The sequence below is a fragment of the Malus sylvestris genome, chromosome 5, assembly GCF_916048215.2.
Source record: "Malus sylvestris chromosome 5, drMalSylv7.2, whole genome shotgun sequence".
NCBI classification, from domain to species: domain Eukaryota; kingdom Viridiplantae; phylum Streptophyta; class Magnoliopsida; order Rosales; family Rosaceae; genus Malus; species Malus sylvestris.
In genome coordinates, this window is record NC_062264.1 from 18364742 (window position 1) to 18389019 (window position 24278).

At 38.1% G+C, this 24278-nt stretch overlaps 4 protein-coding genes across 4 annotated transcripts; 2 read left to right on the forward strand and 2 right to left on the reverse strand.

Moving 5' to 3' along the window:
- The first annotated feature begins 2022 nt into the window (after positions 1-2022).
- On the forward strand, positions 2023-6652 carry LOC126621975 (sodium/proton antiporter 1-like). Its single transcript, XM_050290606.1, has 11 exons — positions 2023-2300; positions 2849-3025; positions 3138-3266; positions 3361-3537; positions 3793-3899; positions 4162-4282; positions 5189-5250; positions 5361-5663; positions 5779-6073; positions 6175-6222; positions 6408-6652. The coding sequence occupies exons 1-11, from the start codon at positions 2298-2300 to the stop codon at positions 6477-6479; spliced, it is 1494 nt and encodes a 497-aa protein (XP_050146563.1). The 5' UTR covers positions 2023-2297; the 3' UTR covers positions 6480-6652.
- A 44-nt stretch (positions 6653-6696) lies between these two features.
- LOC126621974 (D-3-phosphoglycerate dehydrogenase 1, chloroplastic-like) lies at positions 6697-9538 on the reverse strand. The gene is made up of 5 exons (XM_050290605.1): positions 8897-9538; positions 8427-8803; positions 8223-8333; positions 8042-8137; positions 6697-7656 (listed from the first exon to the last, which is right to left on the reverse strand). Exons 1-5 carry the CDS (start codon positions 9432-9434, stop codon positions 6985-6987), a joined length of 1794 nt encoding a protein of 597 aa, XP_050146562.1. The 5' UTR covers positions 9435-9538; the 3' UTR covers positions 6697-6984.
- Positions 9539-17583: 8045 nt separating this feature from the next.
- On the reverse strand, positions 17584-18338 carry LOC126622600 (probable carbohydrate esterase At4g34215). The gene is made up of 2 exons (XM_050291374.1): positions 18175-18338; positions 17584-17815 (listed from the first exon to the last, which is right to left on the reverse strand). Exons 1-2 carry the CDS (start codon positions 18336-18338, stop codon positions 17584-17586), a joined length of 396 nt encoding a protein of 131 aa, XP_050147331.1.
- A 2581-nt stretch (positions 18339-20919) lies between these two features.
- LOC126622601 (uncharacterized) lies at positions 20920-21399 on the forward strand. Its single transcript, XM_050291375.1, has one exon. It carries the CDS (start codon positions 20920-20922, stop codon positions 21397-21399), a length of 480 nt encoding a protein of 159 aa, XP_050147332.1.
- Positions 21400-24278: the final 2879 nt, after the last annotated feature.

Consider the following 24278-nt stretch of genomic DNA (forward strand, 5'->3'; position numbering starts at 1 on the left):
TACAAAAATAATTAACTAAGAATATGATAAACACAAATTATTTGAAACAATCCCCGGCAACGGCGCCAATTTCTTGATAGGGATTTTACCACCTGCAAAGGTAGGGATAAAAACACACAAAATACTTGCAAGAGTACAAGGTTGTCGTAGTATAGCAGCTCAAGCAAGATCGTTTTCCACAGAAATTGAATGAATAATTTGTATTTAAACTAATTCTTATTTAATTATTTAGAACAAAGTTTCGAAAATGTTGATTTTGGAATTTAAAATAACAAAAACGAATTTAAATAAAAACAATTAAATAATTGGCAAAGTAAAGAAAGCAAAAGACAAAAGTTTTGGAAAATAATTTAAACACTAGGGTTATACCGTCACCATTAACAATTCTATGCAATTTTACCAATTACTTATGAATTTCTACATACATGCTTTAAAGGTTAGGCTTTCCTAATACATATTTTCCTCGTGATGTTCAATCGAAAACGTATATCTAACATGCAATCTGTCTGTGATGTTCATATCAAATATAAACATACAAGACTCATTAAGCTTTGTGAAAACCCTTTGAAAAATCATGCAACCCTTAAGAGCGTGATGTTCGCCTTAAGTGAACTTACAATTACTAATCTTAAGAAGCCCTCCTCAATTTTAGGGTGATATTCCAATAATAATTGCATCAAATTACTTGTCTAAAAACCCTAATGGTCGCCAATCACTAAGACAATTAGATAATTTAATCACAGTGATTAATAATTCAAAGCAAGCATGCATCCATTCATAAGCAAATTAATAAAATCACATATTCAGGCTAAGGCTTATGGCTTCGCCCTAGCAAAAAAACTAGTTACGAACAATCATAATAAAAACTAAAGAAAATATCATTAAATAGAAAATTGATTAAAAACACCTTGAAGGTAAAAAGTTTGAAGTTCTCCAAAATAATGCATCTCTCCTAATGTTGTGTCCCCCCAACCCTAATGGCTAAATATCTTGATTTATACTACTTCAAATTAAAACCCTACCTAGAAAAGGTCTTAGAATAATACTAGGAAACCAAATAAATTAAAATAAATTATGAAACATAATCCTAATCAAATATGGGAAATCTGCCCGGCCACAAATCAACCACGTTTTTGGACTTCTAGGGCTCTAAAACAAGCCCAAAACGACTTGAATTAAGGATTAGGACATCCTCTTCAAGTTCCAAGAGGAACCCAAATCCAAAATCCATCATCTTTTAGCTCAAAAGTCGCAAATAAGCTATGTAGCCCAATCTGTCAACACCGCGCGCTGGGCATAAATTAATTCTTCACGATCATATGCTTCGAGATAAAATTATGAAATTTTGATACAATCTTCTTGACAGATCCACGAACCTGCTTCAATTGAAATCACTCAAAAATCCCACCATTTGACTACTTTATGCTCAAAACAAGTTTGCATGTCCTACATTAAAAATACATTGCAAAGCATCAAAATCTCACCAAAATAATAATCAAAATATATCAAGAATAGGGAATAATATATAGTATAAAATGGACTCATCAGTCCTCTCAAGGTGAACCACCAATTCCTCCACCTCAGCAACAGTCATCTGTCTCTTTGTGTGGGTTCCAACACTACTGCCTTTCCCAACAGCGTATACGGACAAGGATTGTCTGCTCTTCCTTTTTCTATGTCCTTCCATGCCCTTCTGTTTGTGTGGTCACGGTTATGTCACGTCAACATTTTATATTACTATTTATTTTTGTCTTATTATCTTTATAAAAAAAAAATAATATAAAATATCAATGTGGCTTAACCATGACCACACAAAACAGAAGGATATGGAAATTGTCCTACGTATACCAGTGGATTTAGTGTAAAGTTTCCCAGGAGCGTTGCTCGGTTTCCTTTCTTGTCTTCTTCTTACCCAGTGGATTTAGTGTAAAGTTTCCCAGGAGCTTTGCTCAATTTCCTTTTTTGTCTTCTTCTTACCACACACTTCTCATATACCAATAATGCCCATATTCCTGTTAGTTGAGTAAAGTAAATTTACCTCTGAGAAGTTGGGCGGTTGTGGGTTATTAAGTCCCTCCCTTCTGCTATGTTCCTGTTGGGGGTATTTATTGATATTCCTTTTGCGTTTACTTCCCATTCTGCACCTCACTCTGTTGTTCTCTGTAATTCCATCTGGCGGACGAAGCTCCACGCCACTCACACGGAGGGGATAAGCACTCTCATAGTGGAGAGAAGATACTCACGGAGGAGATAAGCACTCTCACGGCGGAGAGAAGACCCGTATTTTTCCTTTACACATGGTAAACCCACATCTTGAAATAATAAATGTTGACTAACAATTTCTTTTCTCTCCAATAGTATTTTAGCCAATAAAAACATGGATAAATATTAAGAGAAATTATAAAAATGGAATATGAAGAATCAATAAAAATACGAAAAATTATTTTTTTATGTCGACCGTTGGATGAGAGCGACGGCCCAGAAATACTACTTTCCGGTAATAATAATATGACTAACCCACCAAGAAACACTACTTCCACTCCCATTTCCACTCCCTCCACACCTCTGTAAATCCTTTTCAATTTCCATGCAACTGGCCAAACACTCACAAACAAGAACCAATGCAGACTACTACCGGCATCCCCTTCATCTGCTTCTTCAGCAGCCCTAGCTCGCTGATAGGCAGCTCTAATGGCTGCCCTCAAGATTGGGAATGGAATTGCCTAATAGGATAAGACATGGGTTTCTCTTGGATTGCCTGTTTCTCTTGGATTGCCTATTAGTTGCTGTTTGGAAACTAAATTGTCGAAACTCGAAAGTTTTGAATCACCTTTTAGCATATTATCAGGAGTTGAACCCAAGTTCTGGATCATGTTATCATATATGTTCGGTTGACGAAACAAGCTCGGAAGAATTTAAGGCCAGGTACCGGCCGAAGACTTATTTGCTGAAAGCCATTGCAGTATTTGCAGCAGCTGGAACAGGGGCAGTGGCAATTTACCACTCCTGGGTTGCTGCCAATCAGGTAACATTTTATTTGCAGCGTCATTGCTTAAAGGTGCCTTTCCCATGATATCATAAGTGCTTCTTAAGCATATAATTGTACACTAAGTTGATAAGACAAACTCATGATACAGGATGTTGCCATGGCATTGCTGTTCGGAATAGGATATGTGGGCATCATTTTTGAAGAATCGCTGGCCTTCAACAAAAGTGGAGTAGGTCTGTTAATGGCTGTGAGCTTGTGGGCAGTAAGAAGTATTGGGGTAAGATTTATATTTACTACTTGAAACTGCAACCGGGTTTGCAATATCTTGTACACAGTTCCTTCTCCCAAACCTAATTTTGATACTTCTGTAGGCTCCTTCAACAGATATAGCTGTTTCAGAGTTACAACATGCATTTGCTGAAGCCAGTGAAATAGTGTTTTTCTTGCTTGGTGCAATGACCATTGTCGAGATAGTTGATTCACATCAACGATTTAAGCTGGTTACTGACAATATAACCACTCGAACGCCAAGGACGCTTCTTTGGGTGGTGAGTTCTTTGCTTCTGCTGTCATGCGATTAATCCTTTCTACTGCACATTTGGAATATTCAATCAACTTCTTGGAACATACCATATTTCACTGTATTTTCTGTGGTATAGATTTTTTTGTCCTCTAAAATTCAAACAGATAAGAGAGTTCAATAGAAATTAAACTTTTTTGTGACAAGCTTGTTCTTTTACTGCTTACATTACTTTATGTATCAAGTATCAAGCAATAACAAGTTATTGTTGAAATTTTTTCAGGTGGGTTTTGTCACTTTTCTCCTTAGTGCAATTCTTGACAACTTGACGTCTACCATTTTCATGGTTTCTTTATTGCGAAAATTAGTTCCTCAGTCAGAATTTCGCAAGTATGTTCACCATCTACTATATATCTTTTGTATGTAAGAATCTTTTTTAAAATCTCTGAAACAACCAAGGAAGATTGCACATTTAGAGGGAACTTTTTGTGGTACTCATAATATTGTTTCTTTAAGCAACCACTTTAGCATGTTCATAGTTCCTAGCCGATTCGGTCATTTATGAAGTTGTACTATATTTTCTGTACAGTAATGGAGCTCAAATAGATGCGTGATTTTCTGCCTTGTTTACTGAATTGTATTTTATTGACAGGCTCTTAGGAGCTGTTGTTGTCATAGCAGCAAATGCCGGTGGTGCATGGACTCCTATTGGTGATGTTACCACTACTATGCTGTGGATACATGGTCAGATATCCACATTGGAGACAATGAAGGTCCTTTTCTTCGTTCCAAATAACTTCTTTTTATTTACTTCTTTTTTTCGCATTGTCCTATTATCTGTTGATTAGGGATTTATGCTATATGATGTATGTTAGTTCTATGCTGAATATGGAAAGGTTGAACTGCAAATCTGTTGCAATTGGATGATAGATCTATTGGTTTTTTATCTTCCATCAAACTTCTGTATGTTTTAAAAGGCTCGCCTCAAGGTGCGCCTAGGTGTCCTCTGAGGCTGGGCATGAGAGTTGCTACCTCTGTTTTGAGGGAGTGGGAGGAAAGCGTCACCGGAGCCGCCTAAGTGCACCTCAGCGGTGTTATTTTTTATTTAATTTTTTTTTTTTAATCCCAAACCCAAATTTTGGGTAGGTTTTAACTGCTTTATACCTCTAGCTTGCACTATCGTCTCTCTGCCTTTTTTTTCTGATTTTTATATTTTTTTATATAATGGATGTGTGTGCTGTCAACATGCATTGTTATTTGTGTGCTCATTGTGCTTTTCATCCTCTATTATATATATATATATATATATATATATATATATATATATGTGTGTGTGTGCGCGCTCAAAATGATTATTGATTAATAATTTTTTTTTTAATATAATATATGTGTACGATCAGTGTATATATTAAAAAATTTAGGTTCCTTGAGGCTTTGCCTCACGCCTAGGCCGGGCTATTGCTTGGACGCCTCGTCCACGCCTCACGATTGCTTTAGAGGTATGTGAAAAAGTTTTGTAAAAACGTGAAATTGATCTTTCCATTTAGAGTTTCTGGTCATATCTGCCAAGTTGGATGTCTAGATATTCGACACTTTGTCTACGTAAAATATCATCCTCAAAGGGAATAATATTTTTTCAATATTCTGACATAAAATGAATATGTATTTCTTACTTGCAGACCTTGTTTATACCTTCGGCCGTCTGTCTTGCTGTTCCACTGGCGCTTATGTCCCTGACTAGGTATTTGTTTTTCATTTTCAAACCAAAGACACGGAATTGAGACATGAAAGTTAGTATTAAACTCGGTAAATCATAGATGAATGATATGATCTGTTTTTTCTTCCATTCAGTGGAGTAAGTGGGGAAGGACCAGACACGTCCGATGTTATGGCATCTGAGGAGATGGCACCTCGGGGACAGCTTGTTTTCTCTGTAGGCATTGGAGCTTTGGTTTTTGTTCCAGTGTTCAAGGCCCTAACTGGTTTGCCTCCGCACATGGGTATGTTGCTGGGACTTGGAGTACTTTGGATTCTGACTGATGCTATTCATTACGGTGAATCGGAAAGACACAGGTTAAAAGTACCGCAGGCCTTGTCCCGGATTGACACTCAAGGAGCACTCTTCTTCCTTGGCATCCTATTGTCCGTTCGCAGGTGAATCGTAAACTTCTTTTCCTTGGCTACGCAGAAGTTATCCGCTGCTTGTAAAAAGTGGCTTCGAGAGTTATAAGTCTCACTTTCTGCATTTTAACTTTTCTAGGTACCCTAGCCTGGAGGCGGCAGGAATTCTTCGAGAAATAGCAAATTACCTGGATGCCCACATTCCCAATATTGAGCTGATTGCAAGTTCAATAGGAGTTGTATCAGCGATTGTAGACAATGTTCCACTGGTTGCCGCAACTATGGGGATGTACGATCTCACTACCTTTCCCCAGGATTCTGAGTTTTGGCAGCTGGTTGCATATTGTGCTAGTACTGGTGGATCCATGCTAGTTATTGGTTCTGCAGCTGGAGTCGCTTTTATGGGGATGGAAAAGGTGGACTTCTTCTGGTACTTGCGGAAGGTATCAACTGTTTTCGAAAACTGTTTACTGTATCATCTTTCAGGTTTAGTCTTCCCTTGGGTGTTGATGAAAAAACTCACTGTCCTTTGTGCATTGTGCAGGTGAGTGGTTTTGCTCTTGCTGGTTATGCCGCTGGTTTCGCTGCCTATTTAGAGCTTGTTTGGATGTGCTTTTGAAATGACTGAAAGCGCTTTCGGTGAAAATGTTTTTAGAACCAATTCTTAGTAAAAATGAAAGTAAATTTTGGAAAATCACTTAAAGTGCTTTTAAAATAAAAAAAATATTTTCTCTAAAAGCGCTTTCAATAATTTTAAAAGCACATCCAAACGAGCCCTTAGCAGTTCAAAACCTCCACATCTCCCTACCGACGACAGTAGCTCAGGTTCCTTTCATTTCTGGTTCATGAATTAAAGAGTTCAAGCTTTGGAATCTCTGGCATCGAATGAATGCCGGAAAAATGATTCTCGCGCATGTAATATATAGAAAGTTTCACAAGTTATGGAAATAAGATCCGTGCGACGATGAGTTCAACGACAAATGTAAGTGCTTTTAAGAAATGCAGAAGCGCTTTTAGTTCCAGCAGGGGAAAGGACACATTCTCTTATTGCGATGAAAGCAATTCATACAGTAAATTATAATTCACTATTGAAACTGCAGAACAATTTATAGCATTCCAAAGAAAACAGAGCACACAGCATGGTGATTTCATCTCAATAGGGCAAACCAAAATGGAACTAGAAATTTGGGGACAATAAAAGCTAAAATAAAGTACATCCTTGTTGTCGCAAACCGAATTATTCATCCTTCTCACCTAAATCTACCACAAAATCATACGGATTTCCAAAATCGGGCAGGTAACATGTAGCAATGCCACCAAAAGTGAAGCAAAACATAAGGCAGGCAGAGTGAGTCTACAACTTGAGGAAAACAAACTCTTCAATGGCTGGAACATCCCCAATCCTTTTCAAAGACTGCTTGCTGGGTTGTTCATCCACTCCAATTGCCATCACAGCCTGCTTTCGCGGGGCAATCCTTCCAACGCTCATGAAACTGACATTCACATTCTCCTCTCCTAAAATGCTTCCGACCAGTCCTATCATACCCGGCTGATCAACCTGTCTGCAGAGGATTATGCTACCTTCCAAACTCACATCAACTTCGAATGATCCAACCTTTGTCAAGTGAGGGACCCCATCCTTAACCCGACCCTCCACCGTGATCTCTCCGCTCTCTGATATCGCACTGGCAAATTTGGATTCCACGTTGGCAATCTGCACTTGGATGGAATCAAGTGGACTTTCGGGCGAACCATCAAGCATTGTTCGCTCTTCTGTTATCCTGAGTCCTCTCTGTTTAGCAGTGAAATCTGCATTAACCAGATTCACGAAAACGCTGGATATGGGCTCAATGAGACCCTTGGTAATCATGGCTCGGAGCAGCCTAGTGTCAAGGTCATCAGGAGCCCTAGCTGACGCATATGAGACCTTGACATTTTTCACACCGCTACCTCCTGCCACTAACTGGACAGCCAGTCTTCCAAGCTTCTCAGCAAGCACAACATAAGGCTTCAGTTCTGTCAAAACCTACAATCAAGAATGGCAAGAGAAATTGTAAATTGTTGCAAGAGCCTGAAGAATTTAATCTAAATATTACATTGGTAAGAATAACAATTGAAGTTTTAAGTACTGGGTATCGAAAGCGCATCCCCACATCCCATTTTTTTCCATACACTAACGCAATACAAACGTTTTAGTTTACGGATGTGAATCTTGAAAAATTCATACTCAGAAACATAACAAGTAGCTCTGCAGATCAAGAACCACATTTCCATTAATCAATTCAATTGTAACATTTTGGGAGCAGACAGTAAATAAACTACCCAGAGACTTCTTAGAACCCTGCAGGGAAACGCACAAGACAAACCACTCGAAATGCAAGAGACGTAATATTGGGCAATTGAGATGATACCTCAGCGGGAACCATTGGTGCATTGACTGCAGTGGCGGCAAGCTCCCCTTTCAAGGCTCCGACGACAGCTTCAGCAATTTCAACGGCCACACCTTCCTGTACATCAAATTAAAAAATCATAAGATACCAGGTGAAACAAAAACTAGGCATTAAGATATAGATGCAAACCAGCAAAGGCTACCTGTGCTTCCATGGTACTGGCACCAAGGTGAGGAGTAGCAGTAACTCTCTCATGCAACACCAACTTGTTGCCCTGTGGCGGTGGCTCCACCGTGAACACATCAAGAGCAGCCTACAAACGAAAAAAATAAATGACTTTTCCAACTTTCCTGCACAATATTGAAATGCATATGGCATTTGAATATGTAAAGGGTAAGAACCAAACCTGAGCAACAATTCCGGCATCGAGCGCCCTGAGGAGTGCATCCTCATCAATGACACCACCACGAGCGACGTTCACGATTCGAACTCCCTTCTTCATCTTAGCAAAAGTGTCATCATTTAGAACCTTGTTGGTGGCTGGAGTGAGAGGCATGTGCAAAGATATGAAATCGGCGGTGGCCAAAGCCTCATCGAAGCTCACAAGCTCCACACCAATGGCACGAGCACGATCCGCCGGGGCGTACGGGTCGTGGGAAATCACGTGCATACCGAGCCCCTTGGCACGCCGAGCCACTTCAGATCCAACTTTCCCGAACCCCATCACGGCTAAGGTCTTCCCAACAAGGGAAACACCTACATACTTGTTCCTCTCCCATTTCCCTGCAACACAACGAAATTGAATCACAACTGTTCGACGAAATACCTCAACGAACTTTCATTTCCCGAAACAGAGGAATGATTGCAATTACTCACCGGCTTTCACAGACGCGTCGGCCTGAGCGACGTTGCGAGCCATGGCTGTCAAGAGAGCAATCCCGTGCTCGGCGGCCGCAACGGTGTTGGCCGTGGGGGCGTTCACCACCAAGCACCCGAACTCAGTCGCCGCAGCCAGATCCACGTTGTCGATGCCGACGCCAGCTCTTCCCACAACCTTCAACCTCCCGCCGGAGGACTCGAACACCTCGCGGGTGACCTTGGTCCCGCTACGCACGATCAACGCGTCGCAGAGCGAGATCTTGGTGCAGAGCTCCTCGGGGCTGAGATTGTAGGAGCAGTCGACATTAGCGAACTGCTTGAGGAGGTTGATTCCGGGTTCTCCGAGCTTCTCTGAGACGAGGACGGTGGGCTTGGCATCGAGGTTCGCAGCAGACAGCACCACGACCAGCCGCGGAGGAGCCCGGCGGCGCGAGGCGGGAGTTACTGAGAAAGCGGAGAGGGAGGGCTTGGAGGAGAAAGAGAGGGCGGGGTTTCGGGAAAATGGGGAGCGGATTTGGAACGCTGATGTGGCCATAGTCGGGTCGGGCCGGCGGTGATGCTAGAGGTGGCGGCGACGGTGGTGTTATTGTCTGTATAGGTGTGTGTCAAGTGTATACGTTGCTGGGTGTAATTTATATAGCTGGGTGTGGGGGTGGGTGGGTTTGGTGGGTGGGAGGAGAGAGAGTGAGATTGAGATCCGAGTGAGAGAGAGAAAGAGGGAGTGAGATCAGCCCTCAGAATCAGGGACTGGGAGCGTTGCGGTTTGAGACAGGCGGGTATTTTCACGCGCTGGTTTATCGTGCGGGGAAAGTGGGGGAAGATTGGGAGAGCGTGTAGGGAGCGAGAGTGGGGGAGGGTGTTTCGGGATTGGACTTTTCTCCGATAAGTTTTCGTTTTTTGGTCAATTTTCTCCAATAAGTTTGGTTTTTGGTAAAAACACCAACCCCGGCCACGTCATGTTTGGAGGCTGTTTTTTCCTTTTATTTCTTTTGCTTACTAGATTTCTTTGCCATTCAGCTTTAATAAATTTTTCTCTTTTTGACAAAAAAAAATAAAATAATTTCCCAAGAACTTGATTTCATTTCCATAAATATTTTTAAAAATTAATTTGCACTACGGTTAAGTGCGTCATCTGGTGTTCAAACAAATCAAATGAGGTCAATCTTACTGTTAGTAGTATTTGATTTGAACTATAATGTATTGTCATAACATGAGATTTAACAAATGGTCCTTGGAATTGACCCATCCCATTAAAATGGTCCCTGAAATTGAAAATCGATCAATGTCGTCCCTAAATATTGGTGCTGCAAATCAATGTAGTACTTTTGTTAGTATTCCATCAAATAATATGTTAGTGTGTTGATGTGACACATATATAGACCCTTGTACCCTATTAAATAGCAACATGTGGATTATATCAAGTTATTATTTTTAAGAATGATCAAAATTCTGAAAACAATAAACCTGAGTAAATAGAAATAAATAAACAAAAGTTTTGTTGTTCTGGCTTTTAGGATCTCTCGACTCTCTGGTTCCTTCCACTGCTTTTGATCTTTTGGATTGTAAGAGCAGCTTCAACGTGTGCTGGAGCCCGAGGGACAGGCCCGCGAACAGTGGCAGAGAGCCCAAGCAAGCAAGCCCAGCGTGTGCTGGTGAGGGAGCCCGAGCAGGCCTGAGGGAGAGGCTCGGCACGAGTTGCCAACCTAAGTGCTCGAAGGCAACGTGACGCAAGGCTGACGTCACCCAGACGTTAGCCACTTTTTTATGGCCGGAAAATGGCCTGCAAGGGCTGGGTTTCTTCGCCGGATTCTGGAAATGGGGAAAAACAGTATGCAAGCATGCCAAACCTTAGTAATTTCCAACTAATTTTCACATGCAAAGAGGCATTTAAGTACTTGGAATGGATTCAAACTGAGCAAGAGCTCCAGAACCCACAAACTTGCCGGAGTTTACTCCGAGGAGGTGACCAAAAAATGGGCAAGGTTTTAGAGAAATTGTAGGGGGTTAAACATCTGGTTTCGAACTAGAAAAATACCACAAATCTTGTCTCAATCAACATTAAGACATAATGAAACAAGATTTGTATAGAGAACCTCACCTGGGTTCAAGTTTCAGATCTTGAAGCTCTCGGCTTCAATGGTGGTTTACACCGTGATGGTCTGATGACGCATGCAACGGTATAGCTAGGATCCTTTAGTCCCAGAGATTAAGGTTTCATGATTTTGGAGTTTGATTTGTTTAATTTTCGAAGAGGAAAGTGGGTGAGAGCTCTCGGAGCTCTAGAGAGAATGAGAGTGTCGAGAGCTTAGAGAGATAGAGAGAGAGGAACTTCAGAAAAATGGAGAGAAGTGAGAAAGATGAGTGGAAAGAGAGGTAGTGACATGAGGGAGTGGAGAGTGCATAGGAAATTCCAAGCAAGTTGCAAAAAATATTATTATTTTATTTACCTATTGCCAGGGCTATTCAAGTGTAAGGTGGAGATGCAAAAGACAATTATTATTCATTAAGGGCAATTACTGTTCACTAGGTTGATTAAATAGTGGATAGCCCTAGGGGCCTTTCCCACGGTGGAACTGCTCTAATTGAACAATTGATTCTCCCTCAGACTTAGTCTCATATTCTCCCGGTTTTGACCATGGTCAATGGAACAAGAGGGTGATGCCAGCATGTGATTAAAATTTTAATCTCCTTTTGTTATGAATCTTATTGATATCTCATTTTGTTATGAAGATTACAGAAAATTGTGGTATCTCTATAGCTATGGGATTATTGGTGATGTCTAAACAAACAAAAAAAAAATCTTGAATATCAAAAGATTCAAAATTGGAAATTGCGAGTGGGGGGTCGTGGAAGAAGGTGAGGCGCCATGGAAGGGAAGATGGGTGTGAGCAGATGGGGAGGTTCGATCGGGGAGGGGCAGAGGGGAGGTTCGATCAGGGAGGGGGAGGTTCGATTGGGGAGGGGGAGAAAGATAGAAGGGGGAAGGCATGAAAGAGGGAGAGAGAAGTCGTCACGTTGTGGTGGAGTTTGGTAGCTTTGAGTGGGTTGGGGTGGCTGGGGAGGGATGGGAATGGCAGCTTTGAGTGGTTGGGGTGGCTGTGGCTTCTTGTTCTTTTTTTTTTTAGCTTTGAAAAAAAAAACTCATTTCTATTTTAAAAAATAAAACCTAATCCACATGGCTCATTTTAATTGGATATATGAATTCATACATGTGCCACATTAGCACACTAACAGATTATTTGATGGAATTCTAGCAGAAGGACTACATTGATTTGCGGAACCCATATTCAAGGATGACATTAATTGATTTTCAATTTCAGGGACCATGTTGATGAGGTAGGTTAATTTCAGGGATCATTTGTGATAAAAACCTAATATTCTATAATTCTCAAACTAATTGCTATTTGATTCAGTTAAGTCCAAAAACTCTTTTTAGTGTAAGAACCAAACAAGAACCCTCAAATTGGTTTTCTTTTCAACGATTTGCTTTCTCGAGGTCTTTTTGTAGACATGTAAATTTTGTTGCATACAAAAGGTGCATCACAAAGCTCCATGTGGCATATAACTCATCACAAACGAATAAGTCATCAAAAACATGTGGCACAAATCAAGCAAAGGAAGTGTAAAACATTCCCAAAATTCGGCAAAGGAGAGAAAATCCCTCTTAGGCAAGGGGCCCAAAATCTCTCAAAACCAGAAAGAAAGCCAAAGCATCTTAACAAAATAAGCAAGAATTGAAGATTGCTCACAAATAGGCAACAAGGCCTATAAATTTCCGCCAATATGAGGAAGATGGCTGAAATTAAGACACAAACCATGCCTAAATTCTCATATGGACGAATCAAGACACAAATCAAAGCCAAATCCGTCCAAAGGCATGACTTTGGAAGTCTATAAATACAAAGATCCAAGAGACACAAAGGGGTCGAAAATTGCACATTGAGAAGAACCTCTACATAAATCTTTGAAGACTAATACACTACTAAAGCTCTCTTCGAAGAATGTACAACCAAAGCCGAATCACTCCCCTTGAAGAATCAACAAGCACTTGTGCCGACTCCTTCAAGACTTTGTTGCAAGCTCAAAACTTGTAACGACGTTCGTTTCAAGATCAAGTCGCCAATCCCTTGAATTAACAAAATCCTGCATCAACTTCACCCTTTGCCGCATCTTTTGAGGTGAAGATCATCCAAGCATTTGAAGCTCAAAACTTGAAGCAATCATTCAATCATTCTTCCGAGATCAAGTCATTACGATCCTTGGATCAACAATCCACACATCTACGCCAAATTTGAAGATTGAATCAGAGGAAAATTGTAAACAGAGATTGTAACCTACAAATTCAAATCAATACAAATTTACTTTGTACACGCGTTCTCGTTTCATTTGTTATAAAATTTTCGTGTTTACACTTTTGGCCACTCCTATGATCTTTATGATTTAACATTTTAGTTTAATTAAAGTACTTTAACAAGAACAAGCTTTTAAGTGCCCGTTTGGGATTTGATTATTTGAGACAGCTTCTGCCTTTCTGAAAAGCATTTTAGTACTAGGTTGTTTAGTAAATTTGTGGTGTTAGAAATTTGTGGGACGAGAAAGTTAATTAAAGATAACCTTAAAAAACAACTAGGATGTTGCTCTCCTTTCGACTTTTGCGCAAACCAAATAGTGAAGAAGAGTCTTTTGTCTACCCAATTTCGTATTGTGTTTAACTTGTACATCAATAGTAGTAAACTGCTTCATCTTTATAAGAGATTTTAGTTTCCGATGTATAAAAAATAAAATAAAATAAAAAGTTTAATGGTAAATGCTAAGCAAATATAAGTTGCATCCCTTCCTTTGTCTAAACCTGGCAATTTTTTATACGACACTGTAACACAATACGAAAACGATACGAAAATAACGAATTTCGAGTCAACACAATAACTAATCAGGTCATTATCAGGTGCAACGTTAAGAATATGTTAATAATTGGCTTTTAATGGGCATACACATAGGGAATACATGAGTAACCTGTTTCGACCCGTTAAGAAAAAATTATTTTGATAATTTTAAAGTTTAATTACTAAAAAAAACTTATTATAAAATACAATAGTGATAATGTATGTATTGTATATTTTTTTTAGTACAATGATATATTTTACACTAAGGGGAGGGGATAGTTCGGCTAAGTCACATAATGGACTGGTATCGAATTCGCCATCCACGAGATTCAAATCTAAGACATCTCACTTACAAGTGAAGATGAATACTATTTAACCGTAGTACTGAGTGGCTGTATATATTTATATTAAATATGTATTATTTTGCCACTTAGTATTACGGTTTAATAGTATTCCTCTTCACTTGTAAGTAAGAGGTTTTATGTTCGATTCTTGCCAAAAACGAATTTGAACCACATTATTGCTAGCCTATTGTGAGACTATACCTACCTCATCCTCCTTAGTGTAGATAATATTGTTTGTTCAAAAAATAAATAAATATGTATTATTGTACTATCATTCTATATAAGTTAAAAAAAATTAAGTTTTATTTATTTATTTATTTGAATTATTCTATATTAAACATATGTTATTGAAACGTAACTCTCTTCATTTTGCAAATCATTTGAACATTTAATTAATTCCATTCGTTCTCTCTAAGAATGCAAATTTTTTCTTCCAAAAAAAGCCCATTCTCCTGCCATCAATCACTCCACATAATTTTTTTTTTAAAGTTGCGGTATATATTTTATATTGGAGAAGAAACTCCCTAGAAGAAAATACATACACCGGAAAAAAGCACCAGCACACCAAACCAAACAAAAGCTGGGAAAAAAACGCTGTGCTATTGCACGCGCCTTTAATTAGTTTTTTTTTATTTTTTTTTCTCTTATTTTTTTATTAAATAAAATTATAGGATGATTTTTTTATTAAAATTTAAAACTTTGAAGTTTTTTTCATTAGTTTTTTTATTTTATTATTTATTGGTTTAAAATATATTTCTTTAACGAATAAGGGGTCAGGTCATATCACCCTTTAATATTAACAGGTCCATTTGGGATAAGGTTATTTTACTAATTTATTTTAATTGATGTTACACGACACGATCCGTATGACATAAAAACAACATGAACACGAAACATACAACACAAATGTGAGGTCTACTTTTGTCTTGGTGACATTGAGCTCAAATCAAGGGCCTGAGCCAGGGGAAAAGGATCCTCGCAGGATCCTTTTCCTTGGAATCTTAAGGATTCCGTTATTGTGATCGTTCATCGTACATCGTACTTCAGTTTTCGTTAAGTACTATTTATATTTAATTTAAAATTTAAAATTTTAAAATAATTTCTGATCGCATAATGTACAATGAACGATTACGATCACGAAATTCTTAGAACCCCAAATCAGGGGATGCTTTTCCCAAATCAGGGGTCGTGAGCTCAAATCAGGGACAGGGTTGGTGTATTAATGAAAACGAAATAAATATAAAAATAATAGAAAAACATATCAGGATATGCTCTCTCAGATCCAGAATGAGAATCATAGGTGGGGACCACATATGTTACATGATTTCTGAGTTGGTTAGTGTGTTGGTGAGTGAGTGTTTGAATAAAAATTCGTTTTTGCTTCGATTAAAAGAAATCAATGTACTTTTATATTGAACTTTGCAGAAGCAGAAACCAAGTTGGAGCCTTGCCCTCCACTTTATTATTATTATTAATGAAGTGTCGATTTAATACCTGAATTATCATCTTAATAAAAATTAAATCTATAAATTATTTTTACTGTAAAATAAATCTCTAAATTTATTTAAAAAATGCTAATTTCATCCCTATTATAATATTCAAAGCTATTTTATCCAATTTTTCGTCAACTTAAGTCACTTAACACATTTTAAGGTATAATACTGTTCTTTTCTAGCCCTTGACATTTTATATAAGTTATGAATCTAACATTTTATTTACCCTTCAAAGTTAACTTCATACACTATTTATTTATTAAAATTATCAATCTACCCTCCAATATGTATCTAATGCAAGTAACGTGACTTAAATTAACAAAAAATTAAATATAATAGTTTCGAATCTAATATTAGATATGTAATTGACAAATTTTTGTAATTCAATGATTGATTTTCTAAAACATAGTTTAAAAACCTAATTTTTACTCAAATAATAATTCAAAAATTTAATTGACAGTTCACCCTATTCTTCTTTTTATTATTCTCCGTCAAAACTTTATTTTGTAATTTAATTGCAAATCAGCATGGCTTTAGCGGAATAAAAAAAAAGGTTACAAACTTTTAAGTAGATGTGAGCTCATGAGCTCTCAATGAGACACTTTTCTATCACCCATTCCCCACGTGGACAAAGTGCTCACTAGATAAGTGGTTTACATGAACATTTACTAAAATTTCTTTCGAAAAAGATCAACGTGTTATTCTAAGAGTGACTTTTGCAACCACTTAATATTACAGTCTAATGGTATTCAATTTCATTGTAAGTGAAATGTCTTAAGTTTGATTCTCGTTAAAAGCGAATTTGAACCACATTATTACTAGCCTATTTTGAAGCCAAACCCATCAATTTTCCTTAGTATAGATAATATCATTTGTTAAAAAAAAAAAAAATAGATGAAGTTTTGCAAGATAGATGTACATTACTGATCGAAGTAAGTTAAACGACCAATGGGACAGGTAAAGGTAATAGCTCAACACTGTTGCACGAATAGCGTCACTAAAGCTATATCTTAGTACCTTTTGTTCATATTCCATTCGTTATTTCTTTTCTTACAAATTATATGTAAATAGCCTTTATTACATTACATGAAAATCAGAGATAAGATGGCAACACACGAAAATCTGCTGTAGTATGGTCTAACCTAAGTTATCTAACCCTATGTTGTCTAATTATAAATTAAGAGATAAATCATATACGATTATGTGATCTTGATTAGCAACTTAACATAAATAATATACTATAATACTCTATCGCAAGCGATCTTTTACCACAGTGATGAAAAAGTGTTGAATCCTTACATCTAGTTTAACAAAATCTATCGTTTGACAAAAAAAAAAGTACTTATTTAATTTTCTAAGTAGACTTCATGAGAGGAATCAAAACTTCAAAGTCAGACAATAAAATTACTTAGAATTGACTACTCCATAATTTTCAAGTTAACTTAATAAACGGAATCAATTACGTGAAAATAAATTACCCTACATCAATTTTAATCACTGGAAAAGAGAGATAAAAAGTCAACACATCGTAACGTGATAAGGGTTTATTTTTTCGAAGGTGGATTGTCTGCTCTCTCATTTCTATACTCTTCTCATCCTCTTATGTTGGTGTGGTCACGGTTAAGCCACGTCAACATTTTATATTGATTTTTTTTATAAAAATAATAAAACAAAAAGTAATAGGAATATAAAATGTTGACATGGCTTAACGGTGACCATACAAAACAGGAGATAATCCACCTACTATTTTTTCATCTAGAAAGATGTATTGGTTAGTGCGAGACCTATTAGGCCCATTGGTTTAAATCCCGAAGGCTGCATTCAATTCACTCTAAGGCCTCACCAAACCAGACGACCAAATGACAAACGCAATCCCAACGGTCATAGTATCAATAATTAGGTTCAAAGTTCCCTGTCCAAACGCACCTTAAAATAAGTAACATCGTAATATTAGCGTATTTACTTCAAATGGCAGCATGAGAATCGGGTTCTGAGGGTCCAAAACGCTGGAGGTATGCATCAGCCAACATGGGCCCCAGCTGAACCTGGGACTTGGAGGTGAGGTGCAGATGATCATCTTTGAGCTCCAATCCCTTAGCATCAATCAACACACACAAACATTTGGGATTTCCATTCCCAATTGGGCCTCCCTCACTTTCTCCATATACTTGTTGTCTCCGGACAAAACAGCTACAGCTATTTGCAACCAAAGTATTAGTATCGTTTTTAATCAACACAATCGAGAGTTTAAAATGAAAAAATTATCGACAACGTATCATTAGTTACCATGTAAGGTTGTAATGTGCAAGTTCAAAATTGTAATTTACTACTTGTTACAATTCAAGGACAATAACTTAATTTCAACAACCTTTTCAGCAAAATTACCATGCGGGTTTGTAATGTGTTAATTTCGTTAAAATTATCGACAAAATCAAACTATATATTGCGTTTGAAATGCAATTGTTGGTAACTTATGTGATTATAATTACTAAAAATGCGTTACACGATGTAGAAGTGAGGAAATACCTAAAATGCCCCTCAAAGCAAAGACTCACTTAAAACTAGTCAGCTCACGAACCTGGATAATTGGAAGCGAAGGCAAACCAAGACCCTCGCGCACATTCTCAATAAGCTTCGTCATGTTCCCACGGTACGCGTCCGCATCATACTGCTTAGACGTGTCGCTCTCCCCTTGGTACCAAAGCAACCCTTTGATCATATATTGCGTTTGAATGGGGCGCTGATTAGAGAGGAGTGGGACCCGGTGTTGCCGATGGGCATAATGGTCCTGCGAGCACGACGGCGTCGTTTCCGGGTCCTCTAGGCTCTAGCAGCTAGAAGTAATAACGGAATAATTAACAGCATAAAATCATCAACATCTGAGTCGGAAGAAGAAGAAGAATAGTCATCCATGAATTGAAAGGTGTAATTTTCAGAAGAAATGGAGTTTAAGATTATTTCAAAGAAACTAGTTTGAGGGTGTGGTGAAAATGAAAATTTCCTATCACGAAACAAAATGCAACTGAATATATTTCATTTTGGTGGGAAATTTGCCATTGAAATTGTGTTGTGTTTTTGGCTACTGAAATTGTTACTATTCCTAGGGCACACGAGTCTTATTGACTTGGAGCATTATTTGATGATTCACTAAGTCTTCTCTATTCAGCTTTGCCTCACATATGATATGAGGCTGCAATGCACTTTTTGCCCTTGACCAAATACTACATTAAAGCTGAGTCGATAGCCCTAAAAATGCATTTCTTGAAGTTCATACTCGAGTATACGTACACGTCGAGTATTAAACCTTTGGTCATTTTTCACTAGACTTGAGTATACGTCGTTTAAAAAAAAAAAATAATAATAACAACAAACGTTGTATTAATATAAGCTTAATCATTAGGTAAGAATATGAAATTATGATGGTCTGAACTCTGAACCTAAGTATTTAATATCAAAAATTAATATTTTTCTCGCACCCAATGCTAAGAAAATATGGCCTAATTAATTGGATTATGAGTCTCCATAGTGGTAGGGTAGTTGGAAGATGACTCATGTGGTTAAAAAAAATTATAATTTAAGCATATGTGGTGAAGTCTGTTAGAATTTAAGCCCAAAATTAAAAATTTTGTCACCTTTCCGTTAATTATTAGCACATGAGCCACACATACTAGGCTAAAACAGATCTCTCCGTTAATTGTTAGCCCGTAGGGCTACATGTGAGGCTAACTTTATATTTTTAATCTCACATGTGAGCATTTATACTCTAACACTTAACGGGAAGTTGATGAAATTTTCAATTTTTGGTCTAAATCCTAACAGACTTCACCACAGGGATTTAAATCCTAATTTTTTTTTTACCACAGGAATTATCTTCCGACTACCATATCACCACGGAGATCAATAATCCAATTAAACCAGAAAACATTGATATTCGAAGTCTCATGCAAGGAGTTCAGTTTTATTTGACGGGAAATTATGGTTAAAATTGTTTACACTCGTTCTTTGTAAATGTAGAGCACATGTACTAAAATTGTGAATATTTCCTAAAAAATTAATTTTTCTGAGTTTGAAAATATTGAAGGTACTGGATTTTCAAATAATTATTCTCTCATTGTGAGAGACTTTCTCACCGTTTAAGAGGTGTTCTCATCGATTTTGTGAGTTTTTCGTTCCTTTAGGGTGCGTTTGGTACGCAGACGGAACGGAACGGAACGGGACGGGACGGGACGGAACGGGACGGGACGGGACGGAACGAAGGTGTAATTTTTGAAAAAGACATGGGGTATATTTGTCTTAAAATGGTAAAACATTGCGTTCCACAAACGTGGAACAAACCCGTTCCAGGGGGGGAGGTGGAACGCAAAAACACTCAAAATCTGTCCCGTGGAACAGCCCGTTCCACCCATTTTTGGCGCACCAAACGCGGGACGGAACGCCTCGTCCTGTTCCGTCCCGTCCCGTCCCACGTACCAAACGCACCCTTAGCCACCGGCCCTCGGTGTGGCCAAGGTCGTCGGTGGCAGCAAACTTTCTTTTTCTCTTGCCTATCTTCCCTCTTCTATACGCCCGGTTCTTTTCTTGTTTTCTAACCCATTTTTCTCTGTAATCCAACCCATATTGCTTATAATCCAACTGTTCTTAGACCATCTCCAACCCTGGCCTAAAACATAAAAATATTTAGCCCATAAAATTTAGGTTTTAGCCTAGAAGTAGCTTTTCTGCTCCAACCCTTATGGCCTAAAATTTTAGCCCGGGATTATTAAAAAATGAGCTTAGCCTAATTTTTTTCTTAAATTAACTTTAAAAAAAAAATTATGTAGACTATCGTAATTTAATTTTATGAACATTTTAATCTAAAAATATTTAAATTCTGATAAATATTGAAAAATCACTAAATTGACACATGAAACTCACCAAACTTTCAACTTTCACAAACCATTCAACTTTCATTCTCTATATAAACATAGGTCCAATATCAGTTGATCACACAATCTTTCAACCTTCAATCATCCTCTATATTCACCAATCTTTCAACTTTCAAAGTGTTTTTGTTTCCTAAAAATTCTCAATATCTCATCAATGGGTGATAGAAGAAGGTGTAGCAGGGCAATGCAGATTACATAATACCAAGCAAGGCTTGACATTGAGGATGCTGAAATGATCAATGCCGAAGCTAAACTTGTAAACTCGCTTATGCAATATGAGCGTCACGGGGCGTTCATTTGTGCAAGATGATAGAGAAGAGTGTCATGACTGAATGATGAAAAATTATTTCATCGAGCGTCCGAGATTTCCTGCTCATGATTTTCGGAGGTGGTTTTCGGATGATGAGAGAGCTTTTTGAAAGCATATTGAATGCAATTGTCAATCATGACCACTACTTTGCAAGAAAGATAGATGTTGTCAGCCGACAAAATCTATCACCTCATAAGAAGCTTACTTCTGCATTTTGGATGCTAACTAATGGGTGCTCTGCAAACTCAACTGACGAGTATTGCCGACTTGCGGAGAGTACTGCTATTGAGAACCTGAAGCACTTTTGTCAGGTAATTCAAGCTATATATGGAGCCACATACCTTTGTAAGCCAAATCGTGAAGACTTGAAGAAGCTTCTACGCAAGGCAGACAAAAGAGGCTTCCCTGTCATGATAGGAAGTCTCGATTGTATGCATTGGGAGTGGAAGAATTGTCCTATTGCTTGGGCTGGCCAATTCAAGGGCCATCATAACAAGCCAACCATCGTGCTCGAGGCTATGGCATCTTACGACACATGGATTTGACATGCATTTTTCGAGCTCTTGGATCAAACAACAATATCAACGTTCTTTGGTCTTCACCTCTGTTCGATGATGTTGTCAATCGATGGGCACCAGAATTTCGGTACAAGGTAAATGGTAATAGGTATGAGCTAGGTTACTACCTAACTGATAGTATTTATCCTAGTTGGTCTACCTTTGTCAAAAGTTTTTCTCATCCCGATAGTGCAAAGAAGAAATTATTTTTGCAGAGGCAAGAGTCTTACAAGAAGGATGTGGAAAGAGCGTTCGGGATCCTACAAGCTCGATGGGCCATTGTTAGAGGGCTTGCACGATTTTGGCATACCAAAGACCTCCATTCAATCATGATGACTTGCATAATTTTGCACAACATGATTGTGGAAGATGAGTACATCGAAATTGAAGAAGATTCAGACAAAGATGTGGATGATGACCAACCAACACATGCGAAAGCTATTGCAAGAGATGTTGAATATCTCGCTGAAACCACATATGAGACCCAACATGATAGGGTCACATTGAGTAAGTATATGAGACGTTTAAATAGAATTCAAGCTCCTCAATGTTGAGCATGTATGGCGCCGAGAAGGTGAACGTTGATGATGTTGGTTGAGCATTCATGTAATAATTTTAAGTGTACTATGTTGGTATTTTCTAGTAATAAATTTAAGTGTCTTCTTTGCAAAGTATTTTGTGTAGTACATTGGATACATTATTGAATGGAGGTTGAATTATTGAAGGCATCTATTCTACATCAAAGTGTGGAATAATAAGCACAATAATTATTGAAGGCATCTAGATTAATAGAAACAATAATTAATACACATGACAATTAATAAAGTACATAAACTTAATACAAACGACAATTAATAAACCACATAAACTTAATACAATCGAAAATTCATAAACTACATAAACTTAATAATAATATCCACCATCTTGATTTGCTGATGGACTTGGTGGACTTGGGGTATAGCTTTGAGATGAATTATCTTCTTGAAATATACTCATTCTGGCATCCATTTGCTTACCACGTAAGTACTTCTTCCTCTCTGGAGTGTATTTGTTGAGGTCCTCCATCATCAAATTTATTTCGAACCTCTCTTGCTCCCTATCCCTTTCTTCCTTCATTTGCAAACGCATTCGGGCCGCTTCTTCTTGGTGAGCGCTCGCTCAATTTTGTAATTCTAGTAGCAATGGGTCCACTCATCGGATCTTGGGGCTTCCTTTTTCTCTTTGCTTCCTTTTTCTCTTTGTTTCCTTTTGCTTATCTCTTCTCGGCGGCCTTGCAAAAGAAGAAGTTAGGATCATTTCTTCGACATCTTTATTGACACCTTCATTCGCACCTTCATTGACATCATTTGGGGGCGATGCTTCACTATGAAATAATCTTCCCCATTGTTGGTCCGCATCGGTTCCCTACCTCGGACAATCCTTGAGGACGTTCCAAGCATGATGCAACTTAAAAGCTTAATTTTTTGGTGTAATTCTTGTCTTGTAAATTGCCATTGCTTTGTCACCCTATGCATCAAATACATAAAAACAATTAGTTGCAAAATACTATTATGTACATGACAACTAAAATATCAACAAAGAAACTCACAATTTTTGAGAAGCTCCTTCCACTAGGCATGTCAACTGTGGCTCTCTCCAAGCTTCCCTTCCACAAAGTGCACATTTTGTTGATAATCTTCCACCGATCATAAACACCACTAGCTTCCATTTGACCGGCGTTGGAGTTTTCATAGAACTTATCAATGATTTTACCCTACAAAACCTTTTTATTTTGATTCTTGCCAACGACACCATCTTCGCTAACAGAAATCCATGCCAAACATAAAGCAATATCTTCATCAAAGGTCCAATTACGACCTCTAACATTCTCTTTTGCTATCTTGAAAAATTTGGAAATGAGAAGAAATGGTGGAAAGAAAAATTGGAAGAATTGTAGGAGAAAAGTGAGTTTTGTGTGTATGTTTGAACAAATACATAGGTATTTATAGAGTTTTTGGTTGAATTTTGATTTAAATAATATTTTTTTAATTATTTTAGCAGTTGGATTTAAATTTGGACCGTTAGATCTTTTTTTTTCCTTTAGATTTGATTATATTCGATCTAAGCCGTTGGATTCAATAAATATATAAATATAAAACCAAAAAATAAAATAAAAATTTGAACATGGACCGTTGGATTAACCAATGGCCCATTTAAATCCAGCTGTTGGATGAAGAAAAGTAGCTGTTGGGCTACATAAATGTCTGACACAAGGGGGAACAACCCCACGTGGGTTGGTTCGGCTGCAAATCAAGCCTGGCGCATGCAGCGTGTAGGCGAATGGCTTTTGGGTAGTGGGCTTCATAGCCCTGGTTTTAGTTTCACTTGCTAGGGTCCACATTGCTTTGTGGCCTAAAGTTGGGCCGGTATTTTGCCCCATGATAAGTTTTAGGTTTTAGGTTAGTTTTAGGTCATGGGTTGGGTTTTTTTGGTGGGGGGGGGGGGGGGGAGGAAATTTTAGGTTATAAGGCAGGGTTGGAGTGAGTCTTAGGCCTCAATTGGAAGGGCCAAATTCCAACCTTTTTTCCCTTTCTCCCTCCAGTTTTCTTCCATCTATGCCTTGACTCAATCCGTTTTCTACCTATCTCCAGTTCCAACCTCCCTCTATCTTATAATTTTTTAATCTGCAATCAATTCTTTTCATCGTGTTTCATGGCCTTGTCGGAAGTTCTGTAGAGCTCTAGCTCTTGCCTGGTGCTTGGGTAGTCACACCATCACCTTCCATTTGTGTGTTGTTTGCACCGTTGACTGTGGGAAGTATTTTCCACCGGCTTATTTTCCTTGCTTGTTGCGGATTTGGGCTTTGTGGGGCTTGGTGGTGGAGGGTG